This window comes from Coenobita brevimanus, chromosome 39 (assembly GCF_032717465.1).
Source record: "Coenobita brevimanus isolate Jiangsu-jjx chromosome 39, ASM3271746v2, whole genome shotgun sequence".
Taxonomy (NCBI): Eukaryota; Metazoa; Arthropoda; class Malacostraca; order Decapoda; family Coenobitidae; genus Coenobita; species Coenobita brevimanus.
Window position 1 is genome coordinate 13,937,323 of NC_136992.1, and position 19,690 is coordinate 13,957,012.

The 19,690-nt window shown below is 43.8% G+C and overlaps 1 protein-coding gene across 1 annotated transcript in view; it reads right to left on the reverse strand.

Moving 5' to 3' along the window:
• Positions 1-19,690, reverse strand: part of AGO1 (protein argonaute-1) — a 198,583-nt gene that overhangs the window by 147,313 nt on the left and 31,580 nt on the right. The window contains exon 4 of the mRNA XM_080270147.1: positions 14,228-14,302. Within this exon, the coding sequence (XP_080126273.1) occupies positions 14,228-14,302 (75 nt within the window). The remainder of the gene's footprint in view (positions 1-14,227; positions 14,303-19,690) is intronic.

Here is a 19,690-nt window from a genome sequence, read left to right on the forward strand (position 1 = left end):
GCATGGTACAAACTCGCAAGCGCAGCCTCATATATATATATACTGTATATATATATATATATATATATATATATAGTCTCTATATATATATATATATAGAGATATATATATATATATATATATATATATATATAAATATACAGTACTCGTCAGAAGTATTCAGCGTTGTCCGCCGGGCGCGCAATACTTATGGCCCAAAAAGAATCACCCATTTTTGGGGGTAAGAATTGAGCCACAAGTTTGAGCTCCGAGCATGACGTCACGGTAGCCTGAGGCCTTCCAACACGCTGGTTGGTTCCCGCCTCAGTCGCCCACGGGCTGCCTGAGAGAGAGGAACTCCGCCGAGTGTCCCTCTCAAATTGCGCCATTTTTTACCGAGTGTCCCGCAGTGTTTTGGCCTTTAAAACTTTGTTATGGCACCTACCCGTGAACTATTGAGTGAAATCATATCCCAGATCATTGCTCTAAAGGAGGCAGGCCACCAGACAAAGGAAATTAGTGAATTGGTTGGTGTGGCACGATCGACAGTGCATCGTTGGTGTGCGCGGTTTCGGGAGGAAAACAGTGGTGAAGTTCCCACAAAGAAATCGAGGTCTGGTAGGCCTAGGAAAACTTCCCCATGGTCTGTTAATGTTTTAAAACGTGCAGTGGAGTTTAATCCTTGTGTGAGTGCAAGGAAAATTAAGGAGAGCAACCCAGAAGTGTTTGGTGAGGTGTCAGTGAGAACAGTGTCTCGTAGGGTGCATGAGCTTGGTTACACAAGTCACAGGCCTGTGAAAAAGCCTCTTCTCTCTAGCAGCCAAAGAATTCGTAGGCTTGCCTTTGCTAATAAATATCTAAACTGGGGTGAGGAGCAATGGTTGTCAGTGTTGTGGTCTGATGAGGCAACGTTTAGTGTTACCTGTAACAGAGGAGCACGCAAAGGTAGTGACCCACTTGACCCACGGTATGTAGAAAGCACAGTTAAACATCCTGATTCACTCATGGTATGGGGTTGTTTCTCAGGGAAGGGTTTGGGGAAGCTTGTTGTACTTCCCAAGAACCTCAGAGTGAATCAGGATGTTTACCTGGAGCTTCTGTGTGATCATTTACCAGACTCCTTCGAGCTAACAGGTGCACGAGTGTTTCAGCAGGACGGTGCACCTGCTCACAAGGCCAAATCGGTCACCAATTGGCTTCGTGACTGTGAGGTATCATTCATGACAGACTGGCCAGGAAATAGCCCAGACCTCAACCCAATTGAAAACCTCTGGTACCTCGTAAAGAAGAGTCTCCAAGGGAAGGACGTGAGCTCTCTGACTAAGCTGTAAGCCGCCATTCGTGACTCCTGGGACAAAATACCGCTCCAGCACCTCAGGAGCCTCGCCCTTTCACTTCCAAGACGTCTCAGGTCCGTGAAGAAACGTAAAGGCTACCCTACGAAGCACTAAAGGTAAATAAAATGCATTATTTATATGTTTTTTCAATGTTGAAAGGTTTGTTTCTCAGGAGGGACGCAGGGCACTCCATACTTCTGACGAGCACTGTATACTGTATACATATATATATACTATAATCACTCTAACATCCGGACGCCCAATATCCGAACATCCCCACTAACCGGACATAATCATCCTGGGATCCAATATTCCCAAAATGGTCCGAAAACCCCAAAAAATAAAAAATAAAAAACGAATTTTTTCGCCCGTAATATGAACTTCCCGCGTGCGGTGCGTGAGAGCATTGTTGTGGCGCGTCATTCCTCCGACATCCGACAGAGTGCCACTGCATCCTCCCCACTTTCCGCCTGTCTCTCGCCGCGAGTGCACGCTCGTCGTTATGGCTGCCCACGTGATCGCTTTTGTGGTGGTGCCTTACCTGCTGCAGGCACTCCTGCTGCTCTCGGGCCTCCTCTTAGTGTGTGTGATGATGGCCCCGCCATCTGAGAAAAGAGAGTGGTGTTGACTCTGGAGAAGAAACGGGAGATATTGGAGAAAGTAGATGCAGGGTGGTCTTCTTCCCGCATTCTCCACGAGTTTAACCTGGCCCGATCTACTTTGTTCGATATTAAGAGATCCCGAGACAAACTCATGCAGTACACGGCTGACTTCTTGTCAAGAAGCAAACGCAACGTGGAGAGGAAGGTGATGTTTACCCCTAAGTTTGCAGAAATCGACCGATCCACGTTGATTTGGCATCGACAACAACGTGCTGCTGGTGTGATGGTACGTGGAACGGAGCTGAAGGCTGCTGCTGAGAAGTTCCTCAGGCTTCACGACGCCCTAGACTTCAAGGCATCCGAGGGTTGGCTCTTTGCGTTCAAGTTATGGCATGGCCTTACCAACCGTAAAGCTCATGGCGAAGCTTTGGACGCTAACGAGGATGGAGTTGACGAGTTTCGGCACAAGGTGAAGGGCTTGATCGACAGGGAGGGCCTCACTCTCGGTCAAGTCTACAACTTTGACAAAACTGGTCTATTCTATCGCTCGCTGCCAACAAACACTCTAGCCAAGGAAACGGAGAAGCATGTACCCGGCCGCAAGCTCTCCAAGGAACGGATATCTGCTTTGTATTGTGCCAATGCTAACGGCATGCACTGGCTTAAGCCCGTTGTTGTTGGCCGCACAAAGCAGCCTCGGTGTCTTCTTGGGGTGATGGATGTCCTTCCTGTCGTCTGGTACCATTCTTTGAAGGCATGGTTTACAGCTGTGATCTTCAAAGACTGGTTCCACCGCCACTTCGTCAAGGAGGTCATCAATTACCAGACAAAGACACTGGGAATCCCGCGCGACCAGGTAAAGGCCCTCCTTCTCCTCGACAATGCACCTTCCCACCCGTGCGACAAGGACTTGGTTGCTGAGAATGGCCAGATTAGGTGCATGTTTCTGCCACCTACTACGACTGCTCTCATCCAACCAATGGACCAAGGAGTGATCATGGCAACAAAGCGCCTATACTGTCGGAAGTTCCTGGACGAGGTGATGGTTGTCCTCGAGGGCAAGGACGAGCGCAGGGAGGGACGGGACACACGAGGCAAGCGGACTTTGGAAAACCTTCGCCGCTACAACATGAAGTCCGCGCTGTACAACTGGGCTAGTGCATGGAAGGAAGTCCCTGTGAAGACTCTGGAAAATGGTTGGTCTCGTCTGCTTCTCGGAATGGATGTGGAGTATGATTTTCTAGGGTTTGACGTGGATGACTTCCATGCACAGCTACGATGTTGATGTGGACGATGTTCGTGAGTGGTTGGATGACGACGAGGGCGATCCTGGGTATCAGACATTATCTGATATTGAGATCGCGCCTTCAGTTGCAGGTGTCAATACCGAACTTGAAGATTCCGACAAGGAAGCCGACGATGATGCAGACTCCTCTCAGCAGGACACTACTCCAGCCATCCCCAAGCTGAGCACACTCTGGGAACATCTAGAGTTCGTCCTAGACTACCTGGAACACCCGGACTGCGACAGGGAGATGGGGCCCTTGGGACTCGTGGAGGAAGTGCACGCTTTCAGGCAGCGCATCATCAATCATCAGAATCATCAGTCATTGCGTCATGCAACCATTGACAGTTTTTTCAGGCCCGTGACCCCCGCTGTGCCCAGCCCTGGCTCCACGCCGTTGCCTCCCCAAGACAGGCCCTCATGCTCCGAGCCACAGCCCAGCACATTAGCCACGGTGGAGTCACCGCTCGACGTGAGTTCGCGGCTGTCTTCAGAGTCGTCTGTAGTGGGTACGCCATCACCACGACCCAGCGACGCACCCCTAGGTCACCTGCCAGTGATACTCTCGGACTCTAACAGTGAATAAACAGCAAGAACTTCTCCACTAGACCACATGGGAATTTAGAGTGTTGTGCAGTGAAAAAAAACAGTGTGTTGTGTTAAGGATTTACAGTTGTGAGAGAAAAGACTCAATTGGAACAAAATTTAACGTAAATAGACTTGTTTGTTTTGGCTTTGGAAAATTATTAGAAGAATGGGAAAAGTTAAAGTGCAGAGTGCAACACTTCCTAAGTTACAATGGAGCATTAGTTAGACAGGAGTGCGCACTGTGAAGAGAACGGACTTCTGTGTGCGATTGACTAAGTTCAGTGCAAGACTTCAGGAACAGTGTACTGGAAGTGCTTCAGGAAATCCTTCTTACTGTCAGAGTCCGAGAGGAGGCGGTTATTCATCGAGGTGGCCATGGACTTGCTGTAAGTAGGCAGAATGTTTCATACTGTACTTTTTTCCATACTACACTTAACTCATTTCACTCTTTAATGTCCTTTATTGGTGTGAATAGGGTGTTAGGAGCTATGCATGTGCAGTAGGAAGGTGTTTTTCTGAGTTAGGCCAGGTTAGGGTCCATAAGTACCAGTCCAGGAGCCAGTCACCAGAATGTTTAATATTGTATGAACCTACTTCTAAACCCTCATTTTATGCTTCTTTTGCATTTATTTCAGTCATTTATGTGCCTTATTGGTGTGATTTGGGTCTTAAATAGGTGCTATGCATGTCCAGAGGGAGTTGTATAGGTGTTTCTCTGAGTTAGGGTCCATAAGCTGGGGCCCAATATCCGGACCTGCCTATGGCTCTATTACTTCGGATATTGGAGTGATTACTGAATATCAATATATCATTATATATATATATATATATATATATATATATATATATATATATAATACATATATATATATATATATATATATATGTATATATACAGTATATATATATGTATATCTATCTATCTATCTATCTATTGCCATATATGTATATCTATCTATCTATCTATCTATCTATCTATTGCCAGACACCTTAATCCCGTAAAGGGTGGCCATTTGACACTGAGTTAATTGTTTTACAGGGAGGGGCACCAACCCTCCACCAACCCACTTGTTGACACGTTGGGAGCACGTATGGTTTGGTTATATGGTTACCACCCAGCGTTGTGAATGGTTTCTTGGCTTACAGGAAACCATTTGGCTTGTCACTCAATGTAAAGCCACCTTTCTTTCCCTCATTCTTTCCTTACCCTTCTGCCTACGGGTAACTTTACACTCTCTCTTCTGTCTTTTTTTCCTCTTCCCTCTGCCTGTGGGTGACTCTACACAGAGTGACGAGCCATATGGTTTCCTGTACACCAGGAAACCATTTACTACGCTGAGTGGTAACTATATAACGAAATTTTGGCGCCTGGTGGTTTAGTGGGTAATCATTGCGCTCCAGTCGGATTGAGCTGGTGAAGGTTTATATCCAAGGGATGGTTGGAGTTGACTGCTTATGTAATGCCACTCAGGGATGAGTGAGGCTGGTCACTCATTTTAAATGTCGGGACCAACTGCCCAGTCCCGGGCTCCTATGCTCCTCATGGGGTAATGTAGGATTAGATAATGGATGGATGGATAATTATATATATATACTGTATATCATCATCATCAGCAGCAGCAGCAGCAGCCGTTTGAGTACCCACTGCAGGACCGGCCTATCCCAACCGAAGTCGGGACGATACAGCCAATGTATCTCTACCAAGTGGCTTAGGCTGTCTGGTAGTGATTGTATGTAGGGTGAGAAGTGCTTGTAGGTGTAACTGTGGTGTTGGAGTGGCTTTGGATATGTGTGTGTAGTCTGTGAACCAAGTGTAATCGGCCCACGCAAGCCGACTGGGTGCAAGCATACTTCATAGTAGGCGACACTGGTTCAACCACAACACCCCTTGTGTCCGCCAATGCAGTACGTGGCCGGATGAACACACCCAAAAGTTTATCACCCTGGCATGGCGCGAACCCTGGTTCACCTGTGTACGAAATGCATACTCTACCACTGTACCACATATATACCGTATATATATATATATATATATATATATATATATATATATATATATATATAGATATATATAGATATAAATATATATATATATAAATATATATATATATATATATATATATATATATATATATATATATATAAATATATATATATACATAAATATATATATATATATATATATATATATATATATATATATATCCAATCCATCTATATAACATTATCATCATCATCATCATCATCATGATCCGGATCTCCTTTCCCACCTCAGGGCAGGGCGAGGAGTAGCAATGTCTAGACAGCCCAAATCTGCCCAATCCAACAGGCCATGCTTCCATTCACTCAAAATGCAAGCCCCTGGAATCCTGGCTCTATCGGATACCTGAAAAACATTCAACACGTTCTGCAGCTTCGTATAAACATATCCGATTGAATCAATTCGGAAACTGCCACGTTAAAAAGGGGTGCCAAAATCCCTGATCATGCACCTCTCCTCACAACATTCATCCAGTCTGCTCGATCTCTTATCAGTTCCCTAGCCTCACCAACTTCCAAACATTTCGTCCTCACACACTCATCCACCATATCTCTCTCTCTCTCTCTCTCTTCTCTCTCTTGGCCAGACTGCCTAGGGCACAACAACATCTACTACTACTACAATGATCGAGCCCTTTTTTTTTTTTTTTTTTTTTTTTTTCCCCCCACACATTGGACTAAAGGCAAATGCATGAATTTTGATGCTCCTTCATCATTAACTTTTTTCTCCAACAAAGAAAACTATCCACATCGTAAACATTGCGACTCATTTTATCTGTCTGATCATTTGCATTTAAGCTCCAACACCACACACTACTTCGTCCAACAATTTTACATTTTTATTTAGAATAAATGCTTTTCTTGTGTTCATAGCACTTTCAAGGTGCTTAGGCATAACTAAAGTCAGTTTGGAACCATGTGCTCAGAGTTCTGAGAGGAAACGAGGTGCAAGGAAATAAGCAAATAAACTTATCACAGCGACCGTTCACACAACACTGAGGTAGGCAGCAGGGCTGAGGCTGTGGCAGGTGGTATGGGGGTCACGTGGGTCGGGTCGCATCGAGGAAGCCAAGCAGTGACCAACAAAAGCATAACACACGAGTTGTATCAGGAAATCCAATACCAAGACACCCATTTCCCACAGTTTCTCTCGCGCAACTGAGTGCTATTACCAGGCAATTATGAAATTATGGGAGATATTAAATGCCCATGTTATTGTAAGATCATTGTTTTGTTTGGTCTCAAATCGCGAATCTACCGTATACAGTATATTTAACAGCCATGAGGACATCACGCAACCTTGTTGCATGCCCACACTGATCGTGAACCATTCACTTAGATGCCCATTAACCTTTACACATGTTTCACTACTATCATAAAAACTCTTTGACGGCACCTAGCAGCTTACCATCTACTGTACAGTACACCGTACATGTGCAAAACTTTCCACAACCCTTCTCTGTCCACTTTGTTGTATGTTTTTTCCAGATCCATAAATGACATAAACACCTTATGGTCCTTCACACAAGCCTTCTCTGCTATCTGTCTCACTGCAAATATTTGATCTACACATCCTCTGCCACTCCTAAAGCTACCCTGTTGATCACTCACTAGGACTTCTGATATCTCTCTTACATTCTCTACACTATAGTAACCTCTCAAATAAAGCGAGGGTTAGGTTCCTGGAGAGGTCGCGTTAGTTAAAAACACGTTTTTTAAACATAATTTTCCCATAGGAAACAATGGTAATACTGGGGGTTACGTTCCTGGACTCTGGGAAAGTCTACCAGTTTGGGGAATTATGCTACTCTAAACTTAAAAGCAACAATATTAATTTGAAGGAAAATCCACGTAAAAAACAAAAAAAGCATATCTGGGGAGAAATAAACATTTTAGCCCTAGTTGGGCCGAAGTGTTACAATTTCTCCCCAAATACATACTGTTTTCGTTTTTTACATGACTTCTCCTTCTATTCTGCTTCATTCACAGCATTGTGAAAGTTCCTCAACATTATTAATACATTAGTAGGTCATAAAAACACTACAATAAAAGCAACATTTTCATTACAGTAAGTAGGTCACAAACAATAAAAACACAGCCTCAGTTCATCTATGCATCACTCGTCGTCTGCTGCTGTCCCTCCTTACCCCGCTACCCCACCTCCCGCCGCTCCCCACCCTAAATTTGTTGTCCCTCCTCACTCTGCTGTCCTTCCTCTTCCTCTTCCTCTGACTCCGGTGCTACTGGTGATGAAGATAAGTTTTCTGTCTTCTTCATAAAGAACTGCTCTATCTTGGTCTGAGTGGTTTTTTTCTTTCTGTTCTGCAGCATCAAGGTATAACAATTTAGATCTACCATCACTTTCCTGGCCAAATTTTGTTAGAAAATGAGCCAAATTGCTCAGAATGGGACCAAACTTCGTTTTCGAATGTTATAGTTCGAATAAAACCAGTTTAAGCAACAGACAAATAAAAAATTGTATTTATGCATAAACTCATAAACTGCCACACACAGTCTATCAGCTCGGGACTGTCCAAGGCACGCGCGGCTAATTTGAAACCATCACGTACGTGTAGAGTCGCGTTAAATCGAGAAACCCTTGTTAGTTAAACATACCTCCTTAAATATTTGCTAGTGTTAAAACGAAAACGTGTTTTTTAAACTCGTGTTAGTTGAGAGGTAACTGTAATTCTTCCATATATGTTCCCTACCACATTCAATAAACCTATGCCACGATAATTCTTGCACTCACTTCGCTCACCTTTATTTTTGTCTATCTATCTATCTATAGCCCGACGCCCTAATCCCGCAAAGGGTGGCCGCAGACAAAACGCCTCCAAGTCACTCTGTCACCCACCATTTGACTCCCCTCCCCCCAACTCACCCCCCCCTCCCTCATATACCTCTCAACTCCATCCCTCCACCTCATCCTCGGTCTACCCCTCCCTCTCCCTCCCTCCACCTCACCTACATACACCCTCTTAGTCAGTCTTTCATTCTCCATCCTCTCCACATGTCCAACACCTCAGTGTATTTCTCCTAATCTTTTCAACCACATCCACATCTACCCCACAACGTTCCTTCACTTCTTCATTCGTCAACCTGTCCCTCCACGTCACTCCACATGCTCCTCTCAAGTAACTCATTTCCACTGCTCTCACTCTTGACTTGTTCCCTTCTTGCAAGGTCCACGCCTCGCTTCCATACGTCAGGGTAGGGATCACAATACCATCATGCAGTGACTTCTTAACTTCCATACTCACCTCCCTATTTCTCATCACTGCTTTCAGTGTACCAACAACCTTCCTTCCCTGCTGTACCCTTTCATTTACTTCATCCCCCAAAGTTCCATCCTTACTCATCACACTACCCAAGTACTTGAATGCACTCACATTCTCCATATCCTCACCATCCAACCTCACTGCACACTCTGTGACTTCATTCCTCTCAAACACCATAACTTTACTTTTGTTTACGTTAACTTTCAGCTTCCTCCTGCTACACACTGTCCCAAATTCATTCACCAAACCTTGCAACTCCCATTCATCTTCACTCAACAATACTGTATCATCAGCAAACAGCAACACCAAAAGCTTCCAAATCTCACCCTCATTCATTAGGGCCACCCCCACATCCACTGCCCTACCTTGAACCTCCTTTACAACCCCATCCATATATATATTAAACAGCCATGGAGACATTACACACCCCTGTTTCAGTCCCACATTGAGATCAAAGAACTCACTCAGCTCACCATCCACTCGCACCGTAGCCCTAGCTCCCTCATACATACTCTTCACAGCACTCAACAATTTCCCCTCCACTCCATATATTCTTAATACCTTCCACATACCTTGCCTATCTATTCTGTCATAAGCTTTCTCCAAGTCCATGAAGGCAGCATACACTTTCCTTCCCTTCTCTAGATACTTCTCCACTAAACATCTTAGAACAAATATCTGGTCTACACACCCTTTTCCCTTCCTAAATCACAGGGGTAAAATCACAGCCTTTTTTCACTCTGCTGGCACAGTATCACTCATCCATCCCTTCTTACATATCTCAAACAAGCACTTCATTCCAGTCTCTCCACTACACTTAATCATCTCTGCATACACCTCATCAACCCCAGCTGCTTTCCCATTTTTCAGCCACTTCACAGCACTCTTCACCTGTGCGAGTGTCACGTCTCCTGGCACTGCATTCCTTCTCAGCACACCCCCAAAGCTAATCATGCTTACAGCCACTCTGCTCTCTCTATTCTCATTCATCAAGTTTTCAAAATATTCTTTCCATCTGGTCCTTACTTCATCCCCATGAGACAATAATCTACCACCTACATCCCTCACACTTTCACATTTCTTTCTGCTTCACTTCTACATTTCTGCACTTCTTTCCAGAATAACTTCCTATTTTCAGAGTAGTTCGCATTCATTTTCCTTCCTAGATCAACATTTACCTCTTTCTTTTTCCTCTTCACTAGTCTCTTGACATGATTCTTGCTCTCACTATATTCAGTTATTTCAACTGAACCCCTGTCCTGTAACCACTTTAGCCATTTCTTCCACTTTACCTCCACTGCTCTCTTAACCTCATCATCCCACCATGCTGTACTTTTCTTTTTCATTGTTACTCTTGCCACACTGCACACTGCTTTAACATTCCTAACTAAGCAATCCCTAAATGCATTCCACAGACTGTCCAGATCCATTTCATTCCAATTAACTGATTCTAACTCCTCCTCTACTTTGGTCGTGTAATCATCTGCCTTTTCTTTGATCCTCAGCTTCTCAACTTTCAGTCTTTCCCCCTGACTGCTCTCTCTCTCCTGATCCACCTCACTCCTCTCAGCTTGATCTTGGATACCACAATCATATGATTTGACAGACCTGCACATCATTCTCTCACAGCCCTCATATCAGCAACCATTCCCATCGTCGACCTCTCTACGAGCACGTAATCAATCAGGCTTCTTTCAACACGATCCCCGTTCCCTGTATACCATGTATATTTATGTGCATCTTTGTTTGAAATATGAGTTACAAATGCACAACCTCCTCTCCTGACACATATCCATTAGTCGCTTCCCATTATCATTTTCTCCTGGTACTCCATAACAACCCATTATGTCATCCTCAGGACCAGTGCCTACTCTTCCATTCATATCCCCATTACGATCACTTTATAGCTCCTGGGCATTTCTCCCACAACTTCATTCAGCTCATGCCAAACCTATCTTTTTCTCTCTCGCTCCTGTCCTCAAACGGTGCATACACTACAGTACAATCACCACCACTTTCACCTTCTCAAAATTGAACTTGACATGCATACACCTCGAGCTGACACATTTGTAGTCTCTCACTGCACTCTGTCACATCTCATTCATCAACAAAGCAACTCCTTCCTTGCATCGTCCTTGTCCATTCATTCTCGATCTTACACATTTCACATCCTCCCATTCCTCCACTTCACACCCTTTCATCTTCATTTCACACAATGCCATCACAGCATATATACAGTACCCTCGCGTCCAGCACGGTAATATTGTCATGCATGGGTCACATGTTGGACCAAAAACGTGTTGGACTAACAATAGAGCTTATGGGGAAAAATGAATTATGTCAGCAACCCTAGGAAAAGTCACCCTAAATACCTACCATATACCTATACATATATTGGTACTATTGTAATTATAATACATGGTACTGTGCTATGAATGATAACTAACCTTTTAGGATAGTGTTGGTGGGCTTGCTGGGAATGGAAGGTGGTATCCAAGGCTGTAGGTAGTTCTACTGGGTCCCCAGAGGATGGCTGCTGGCGTCACTAGCGGGTAATGGCTGTTGCTCCTCCTCAACCTCCCTCTTAAGTCCTTCGGAATCACACTCAGAATCACTATCTTTGTCCACAGCCATGGAAGGTTCTGCTTCTGCCAGTCCTAGCACTCTGTAATCCTCGGCAAAGTGCATGCTTCTCACATTGTTGCCAGAGCCCTGTCTCGTGACTGTGGAAAGTGATTGCTGTCGCTGACTCAGTAGAGAATAAGGAGAAGCAACTTTGTTTATAAACTGGTACGCACGCCGATGAGAAGGGTTTCAAAACTATTGATATTTATTCTAAAATATTAATATGTATTCAGTGTCAGGCTAAATGTTCAATGCTGTAGTACGATACATTCTCTGTCGAGTCGCCTGGGTTTTGGTCACACTGTTTTGCCCTTCGTATCCTCGGCAGGAATCCATCCAGATGAATACCAAATGCCCGTGGTATCGTCGGCAATTTTACCACGTTACCGTTCCGATTTACCATCGTATCCTCGGCAAACCTGGTATGAAGTGCCGTGTGATAGCCTTCGGCTGCCAGGATCTTGTCTTAGTTTTTTATTATGATCCTCAAGTTGGCTTCATTCATGTCGTAGGCCTTGGCAATGTCAACTTTCCTCTCCCCTTTCTTCTTCCTCTCGATGCTTTCTAGCTTTGTGGCCTGAGGGAGGTGCCAATGCTTCTTGGGGTTCTCAGAAGGCTTCCTAGGCATCGTGAGCAGGGTAAAATGCAGTAACAAGGGCAGAAAATGCAGCAAGAAAAAAGCACCTTCCAATGCAATTATGCGACTGCGTGGCGCTGTGGCGGGAGAAATGTAAACAAAACATCACATGACAGCAGAAGCGTTTTTAATTGGGCGGCATCACGATCACGTCACAACAGCGGGCGGGGAAGGCTACTTGATCAGAAGTTTTCATTGGCTATCATCATCATGGGAATGTCCAGTATAACCGTGTTGGACCGGGTGTGATCGTGCTAGAGTGAACTCTGCGGATTTCGCCCACTTCTCGGAGCTCTGTGCGTGTTATGTTAACACACTCGTGTTGCAGTAATTAAATCGTATTAAATAATACTAATTAATTGCTCTCCGTGCTGGACCCGATTCGTGCTGGACTAACGCGTGTTGGACGCGAGGGTACTGTACATACATACATACATACATTTTATATATATATATATATACACTGGGGGGTAACCATATAACCAAATTTTGGCACCTGGTGGTTTAGTGGGTAAGTAATGCGTTCCAATCGGATTCAACCGGTGAAGGTTTATATCCAGGGGGTGGTTGGGGTTGAGTGCTCATGTAATGCCACTCAGGGATGAGTGAGGCTGGTCACTCATCTAAATGTCGGGACCAACTGCCTAGCCCCAGGCTCCTACGCTCCTCATGGGGCCATGTAGGATTGGATGATGGATAGATGGATGGATATATGTATATCTATCTATCTATCTATCTATTGCCAGATGCCTCAATCCCATTTGGGGTGGCCACAAACAAATCGCCTCCAAGTCGCCCTGTCCCCCACCATCTCACTGCCCTGCTCCCAACTCACACCCCCCTCTCTCATATACCTCTCCACCCCATCCCTCCATCTCATCCTCGGTCTCCCCCTCTCTCTTCCCCCCTCCACCTCACTCACATACACTCTCTTCGTCAGTCTTTCACCCTCCATCCTCTCCACATGGCCAAACCACCTCAGTGTGTTCCTCATAACGCTTCCTATCACATCCACATCCACACCACAACGCTCCTTTATATCCTCATTCGTCAGCCTGTCTCTCCATGTGACTCCACAGGCTCCTCTTAAATAACTCATTTCCACTGCTCTCACTCTTGACTTGTGTCCTTCCAACAACGTCCAAGCTTCACTTCCGTATGTTAGAGTTGGTATCACAATACTGTCATGTAGTAACTTTTTCACTTCCATGCTCACTTCCCTGTTTCTTATCACTGCTTTCAAAGAACCAGCAACCTTTCTTCCCGGCTGTACCCTTTCAAGCACTTCACCCTCCAAACTTCCATCCTTACTCATCACACTACTCAAGTACTTAAACGTACTCAAAATTCTTCATTTACTTTACATTAATGCCAAAATTAAAATTCAGTTTGATGCCTATTATAGACAAAACTGTTCATCCCGAACTAATATACAAAAATATGTTTCAGCAACACAATACTATACCTTGAACTGATGAAGTAACAAGACTTTAGATGAATGTATCTTGCTCCTTCACTTCACTAAAAAAAACACTATCACCTATAAAGTAACCCTCCTTTTCACAAAGCATAACCCAAATAAAACTCCCTTAACTGTGCATATTACATTTAATTAACAATTTTCCATACAACTGGTATTGTATTGCAACTGGGGGAATTTAACAAACTTTACATGTAGGAATCAAACTTCAATAACCATTTTTAATGCTTACTACTCTGCACTAAAAAGCAAAAAGCATAAAATGGGAGTGAAGGAGAACATAAATGACAAATTTTACTAGTGTACTTTATGGAAAAGCAACAGCAAAAAAATAAATAAAATAAACAAATATTAAATCAAGTTAAAGACTTACCTCTAACTCCATTTTCTCATTGCCAATGGGAAGAGGATCCCTTGTGTATAAGTTGCTCCTGCCATCAAACACTGGCTGTTAAGGAAAAATTTAAATGATAATTTATACGTCAAAATTCACGCACAACTTGCACTCAATTTTGTTTTAAACCCTTCAATTTGATTTTTTTTTTTTAAATCCTTGCTACCACCATATGATTTTATTCTACGTAAAGAAAGACCTGTAGTCATGAAGCAATTAAGATTATATCTATTTATCTCAAGTCTGCAGTCTCCAATGCTGAATCATTCAATAATGGAATACTGCACAAAGGAGAGTACATACCTGAAGTGGGGTGGGTACAACCCACAAAATGGGAGAAAGAATATACTGTATGTAAAAATGAACACTGCCAACAGTCTGACCGAAAAAGCACAAAAGTATATACAGGTATACGGAATGTGTCCTGAGAAATTGACCATACACTCATCATTCAGGCCTTTCAAAAGGTTATTCAGATTCGTTGAAAATGCTCAATACATGTACAGTACACTCCCGATTACCCAGTGTAAAAGAGCCAAAGGCCTGACACACATTGTCAGAATGTCAGGTTATACGAAAGTTCCCCAAAGATACCCCCAACTCCTCAACCCTACAACACTTATCCACTGTCTTGCCCCTACAAAATGCTTTAAAAGTTCAAAAAACAGCTAACAGCTATTCCTTATTGTATCTATCTATCTATCTATAGCCAGACGCCCAAATCCTGCAAAGGGTGGGCACAGACAAAACGCCTCCAAGTCGCTCTGTCGCCCACCACTTGACTGCCCTCCCCCCCAACTCACTCCACCCTCCCTCATATACCTCTCAACTCCATCCCTCCACCTCATCCTCGGTCTTCCTCTCCCTCCCTCCACCTCACCTACATATACCCACTTAGTCAGTCTTTCATTCTCCATTCTCTCCATATGTCCAAAACACCTCAGTATATTTCTCCTAATTTTCTCAACCACATCCACCCCAAAATGTTCCTTCACTTCTTCATTCGTCAAGCTGTCCCTCCATGTCACTCCACATGCTCCTCTCAAGTAACTCATTTCAACTGCTCTCACTCTTGCCTTGTTCCCCTCTTGCAAGGTCCATGCCTCCCTTCCATACGTCAGGGTAGGGATCACAATACTATCATGCAGTGACTTCTTAACTTCCATACTCACCTCCCTATTTCTCATCACTGCTTTCAGTGAACCAACAACCTTCCTTCCCTGCTGTACCCTTTCATGCACTTAATCCCTAAAACTTCCATCCTTACTCATCACACTACCCAAGTACTTGAATGCACTCACATTCTCCATATCCTCACCGTCCAACCTCGCTGTGCATTCTGTGACTTCATTCCTCTCAAACACCATAACTTTACTCTTGTTTACATTAACTTTCAGATTACTCTTCCTACACACTGTCCCAAATTCTTTCACTAAACCTTGCAACTCCCATTCATCTTCACTCAACAATACTGTATCATCAGCAAACAGCAACACCAAAATCTTCCACATCTCACCCTCATTCATTAGAGCCACCCCCACATCTACTGCCTTATCTTGCACCTCCTTTACAACCCCATCCATATATACATTAAACACATTCCTGTTTCAGTCCCACATTTAGATCAAAGAACTCACTCAGCTCCCCATCCACTCGCACCATAGCCCTAGCTCCTTCGTACATACTCTTCACAGCACTCAACAATTTCCCATCCACTCCATATATTGTTAATACCTTCCACATACCCTGCCTATCTATTCTGTCAAAGCTTTCTCCATGTCCATGAAGGCAGCATACACTTTCTTTCCCTTCTCTAGATATTTCTCCACTAAACATCTTACAACAAATATTTGACCTACACCCCCTTTTCCCTTCCTAAATCCCCCAAGTTCTTCTCCAACTAGCTCCACTGTTATATGCCTAACCCTATCAATGAGTATTCTACTCACTGTTATATGCCTAACCCTATCAATGAGTATTCTACTCACTGTTATATGCCTAACCCTATCAATAAGTATTCTACTCATAGTAAAATACAGTAAAACCTCATTATGACAGATTTCAGTACACAGGAATTCGCTTTTACTGGAATCAAGGTGCTACAGGACGAAATTCTTATATATCAGAAAAAGTCCAATAAAGCCAGAAGCAGTCTGGACTGCCAGATCACTTTTGCTATGTTCACCACAATAAGGTAAATAAAGGTCATGTTTATCAGTGTACAGTACAGTGTTATTATATATATTATACCATTTTAATTACTGTAGTCAATGTATACTACAGTACAGTACTGCAATGGTAGTGAATACAGTTTAAAAACCGTTGGTGAAATCCGTACTAATGTCTGATATACACTCGACCCTCGATTTGCCAGACTAAAAATGGGATACATCAGTCCAGGAATGGCAAAAGTCTGGGAATTACAAAAGTCCAGCCCCACATACCATTCCCCGGACTATTACCATACTTTGTCCGAATTCTCCAATATTGTCTAGCAATTATTCCGATAATCTAGAGCATTCTGGAATGTAGGCTACCTATACCAACATAACTAACATACAGTAAATAAAATAATAACACTGACGCAATAACAAAAACTGACACTATCTATCTATTGCCAGACGCCTCAATCCCGTAAGGGGCGGGCACAAACAAATCGCCTCCACGTCGCCCTGTCCCCTGCCATTTCACTGCCCTGCTCCCAACTCACACCCCCCTCTCTCATATACCTCTCCACCCCATTCCTCCATCTCATCCTCAGCCTCCCCCCTCCCTCTTCCCCCCTCCACCTCACTCACATACACTCTCTTCTTCAGTCTTTCACCCTCCATCCTCTCCACACGGCCAAACCACCTCAGTGTATTCTTCCTAATGCTTCCTATCACACCCACATCCACACCACAACGCTCCTTTATATCCTCATTTGTCTGTCTGTCTCTCCATGTGACTCCACAGGCTCCTCTTAAATAGCTCATTTCGACTGCTCTCACTCTTGACTTGTGTCCTTCCAGCAACGTCCAAGCTTCACTTCCATACGTTAGAGTTGGTATCACAATACTGTCATGTAGTAACTTTTCACTTCCATGCTCACTTCCATGCTTCTTATCACTGCTTTCAAGGAACCAGCAATCTTTCTTCCCTGCTCTACCCTTTCAAGTACTTCACCCTCCAAACCTCCATCCTTACTCATCACACTCCCCAGGTACTTAAACGTACTCACATTATCCAATTCCTCACCATCCAACCTCGCTGTACATTCACTGACTTCACCTCTCTCAAAGACCATCACTTTACTCTTCCCTACAGTCACCTTTAGATTCCGTTTCTTACACACTCTCCCAAACTCATCCACCAAGCCTTGCAGCTCCCCTTCATCTTCACTCAACAACACTGTATCATCTGCAAACAACAGTACAGGGAGTTTCCAAACATTACCCTCTCTCACCAGGGCCACTCCAACATCCACTACCCTACCTTGTACCTCTTTTATTACCCCATCCATGTACAGATTGAACAACCATGGAGACATGACACAGCCCTGTTTCAACCCAACCTTCAAAGAGAAAAATTCACTCAGTTCACCATCCAAATGCACTGCAGCCTTAGCACCATCATACATACTTTTCACAGCATTCAACAACTTCACATCTACTCCATATATTCTTAATACTTTCCACAATCCTTGTCTGTCCACCCTGTCATATGCTTTCTCCAAATCCATGAAAGCCGCATACAACTTCTTTCCCTTCTCTAGAAACCTTTCCACTAAAGATCTAAGAATGAATATCTGATCTACACAACCTCTTCCCTTCCTAAAGCCTCCCTGTTCTTCTCCAACTAATTCCTCTGTTCTTTCTCTAACACTGTAAATATGTATCCTACCATACACTTTTCCTATTATACTAAGAAGACAGATGCCCCTATGATTACCACACATTTCTTTTTCCCCTTTTCCTTTGTACAAGGGAATAATTATACCTGACTTCCAATCCTCCGGGACTCTACCTTCCTCCCAGGCCAATCTGCACATTATCCACATCCATTCTACTACTCTCTCTCCCCCATACTTCAGCATTTCACCACACACTCCATCAATTCCTGGGGCTTTCCCCAATTTAACTTTCTTCACTGCTTCTACAACTTCTATCCTACTGATTTCTTCCTGTCTTCTCACCTCCCTCCTTCTCCCAGCCATTCCCCAGCCACTTAAACTCGCATTACTTCCACCCTCTATGTTCAACAATTCCTTAAAGTGTTCTCTCCATCTGCTCACTTTTTCTCCCTTCTCCACTAGTAATCTATCATTTTTATCCTTCACTCCCCTGCTAACCTCACTTCCACCCTGTCTTACTCTTTTCACCTCTTTCCAGAACATTTTCTTACAGTCCCTCCACTTTACACTCAAGTTCCTTCCAAATTCCTCATCCGCTCTCTTCTTACTCTCTCTTCCTAATCTTTTCACCTCTCTCTTTCTTTCTACATATAACTCTCTCTTCCGCCTCTCAACTTCTTCCATGCCCCTATTTCTCATCCATTCATTGTATGCTTTCTTCTTTTATGCCACAGCCTGTCTCACCTCCCCATTCCACAACACTGTTCCTTGCACACCCCTCTGTCTTCTCTTCATCCCACACACCACATCACATGCTGCACATATTTTTTCTGTGAATATCCTGCACACACCTTCCATGTCCCCCATCTGCTCCAATTCATATTTGCCCAATCGTTCCTCCATTTCTCTCTTATACTCTGCCTTTTCTCATCCTCTTGTAACCTTTCCACTCTCATTACAAATACTCCTTCTTACTGTCCTTCCCTTCTTCTATTTCTCCATCTTAATATGATCTTGATTCTGGCCACCACCAAGTAGTGGTCAGAAAGTCCACTCCCCCAACCTCTATAAGCTCTTGCATCCATTACACATTTTCGCATCCTTTCAACCACACACACATAATCAATCATTGCCTTCCTTTCATTCAGTTCACCACCCACCCTTCTCATCACTCGCCATGTATACCTGTGGATCATTTTGTGCCTGAAGAGGGTATTGGCTATCACCAACCCCCTCCCAGCACAAATGTCCACTAAAGCACTGCCATTCTCATCTATCTCAGCAGGCACACCCCACTCACCAACTATTACATCCACCTTCACATTCCCTACTTTACCATTCATATCACTGATCAAAAACACTCTCTCATTCCTTCCAAACTTTTCCATGCACACTTCTACATTTGTCCAGAACTCTTCTCTCACTCTGCTTGCATGATCTTGCGTTGGCGCATACACACACACAATCGCCCACACTTGTATTCCAACTTTCAATCATACCCACACAATCCTTGACCCAACTGATCCATACTCTCTTATGCTCTTCTACCATCTTTTACTCACAACTATACATACTCCTTCTTTTGCCCTCTCATTCTCACCTACTCCTGC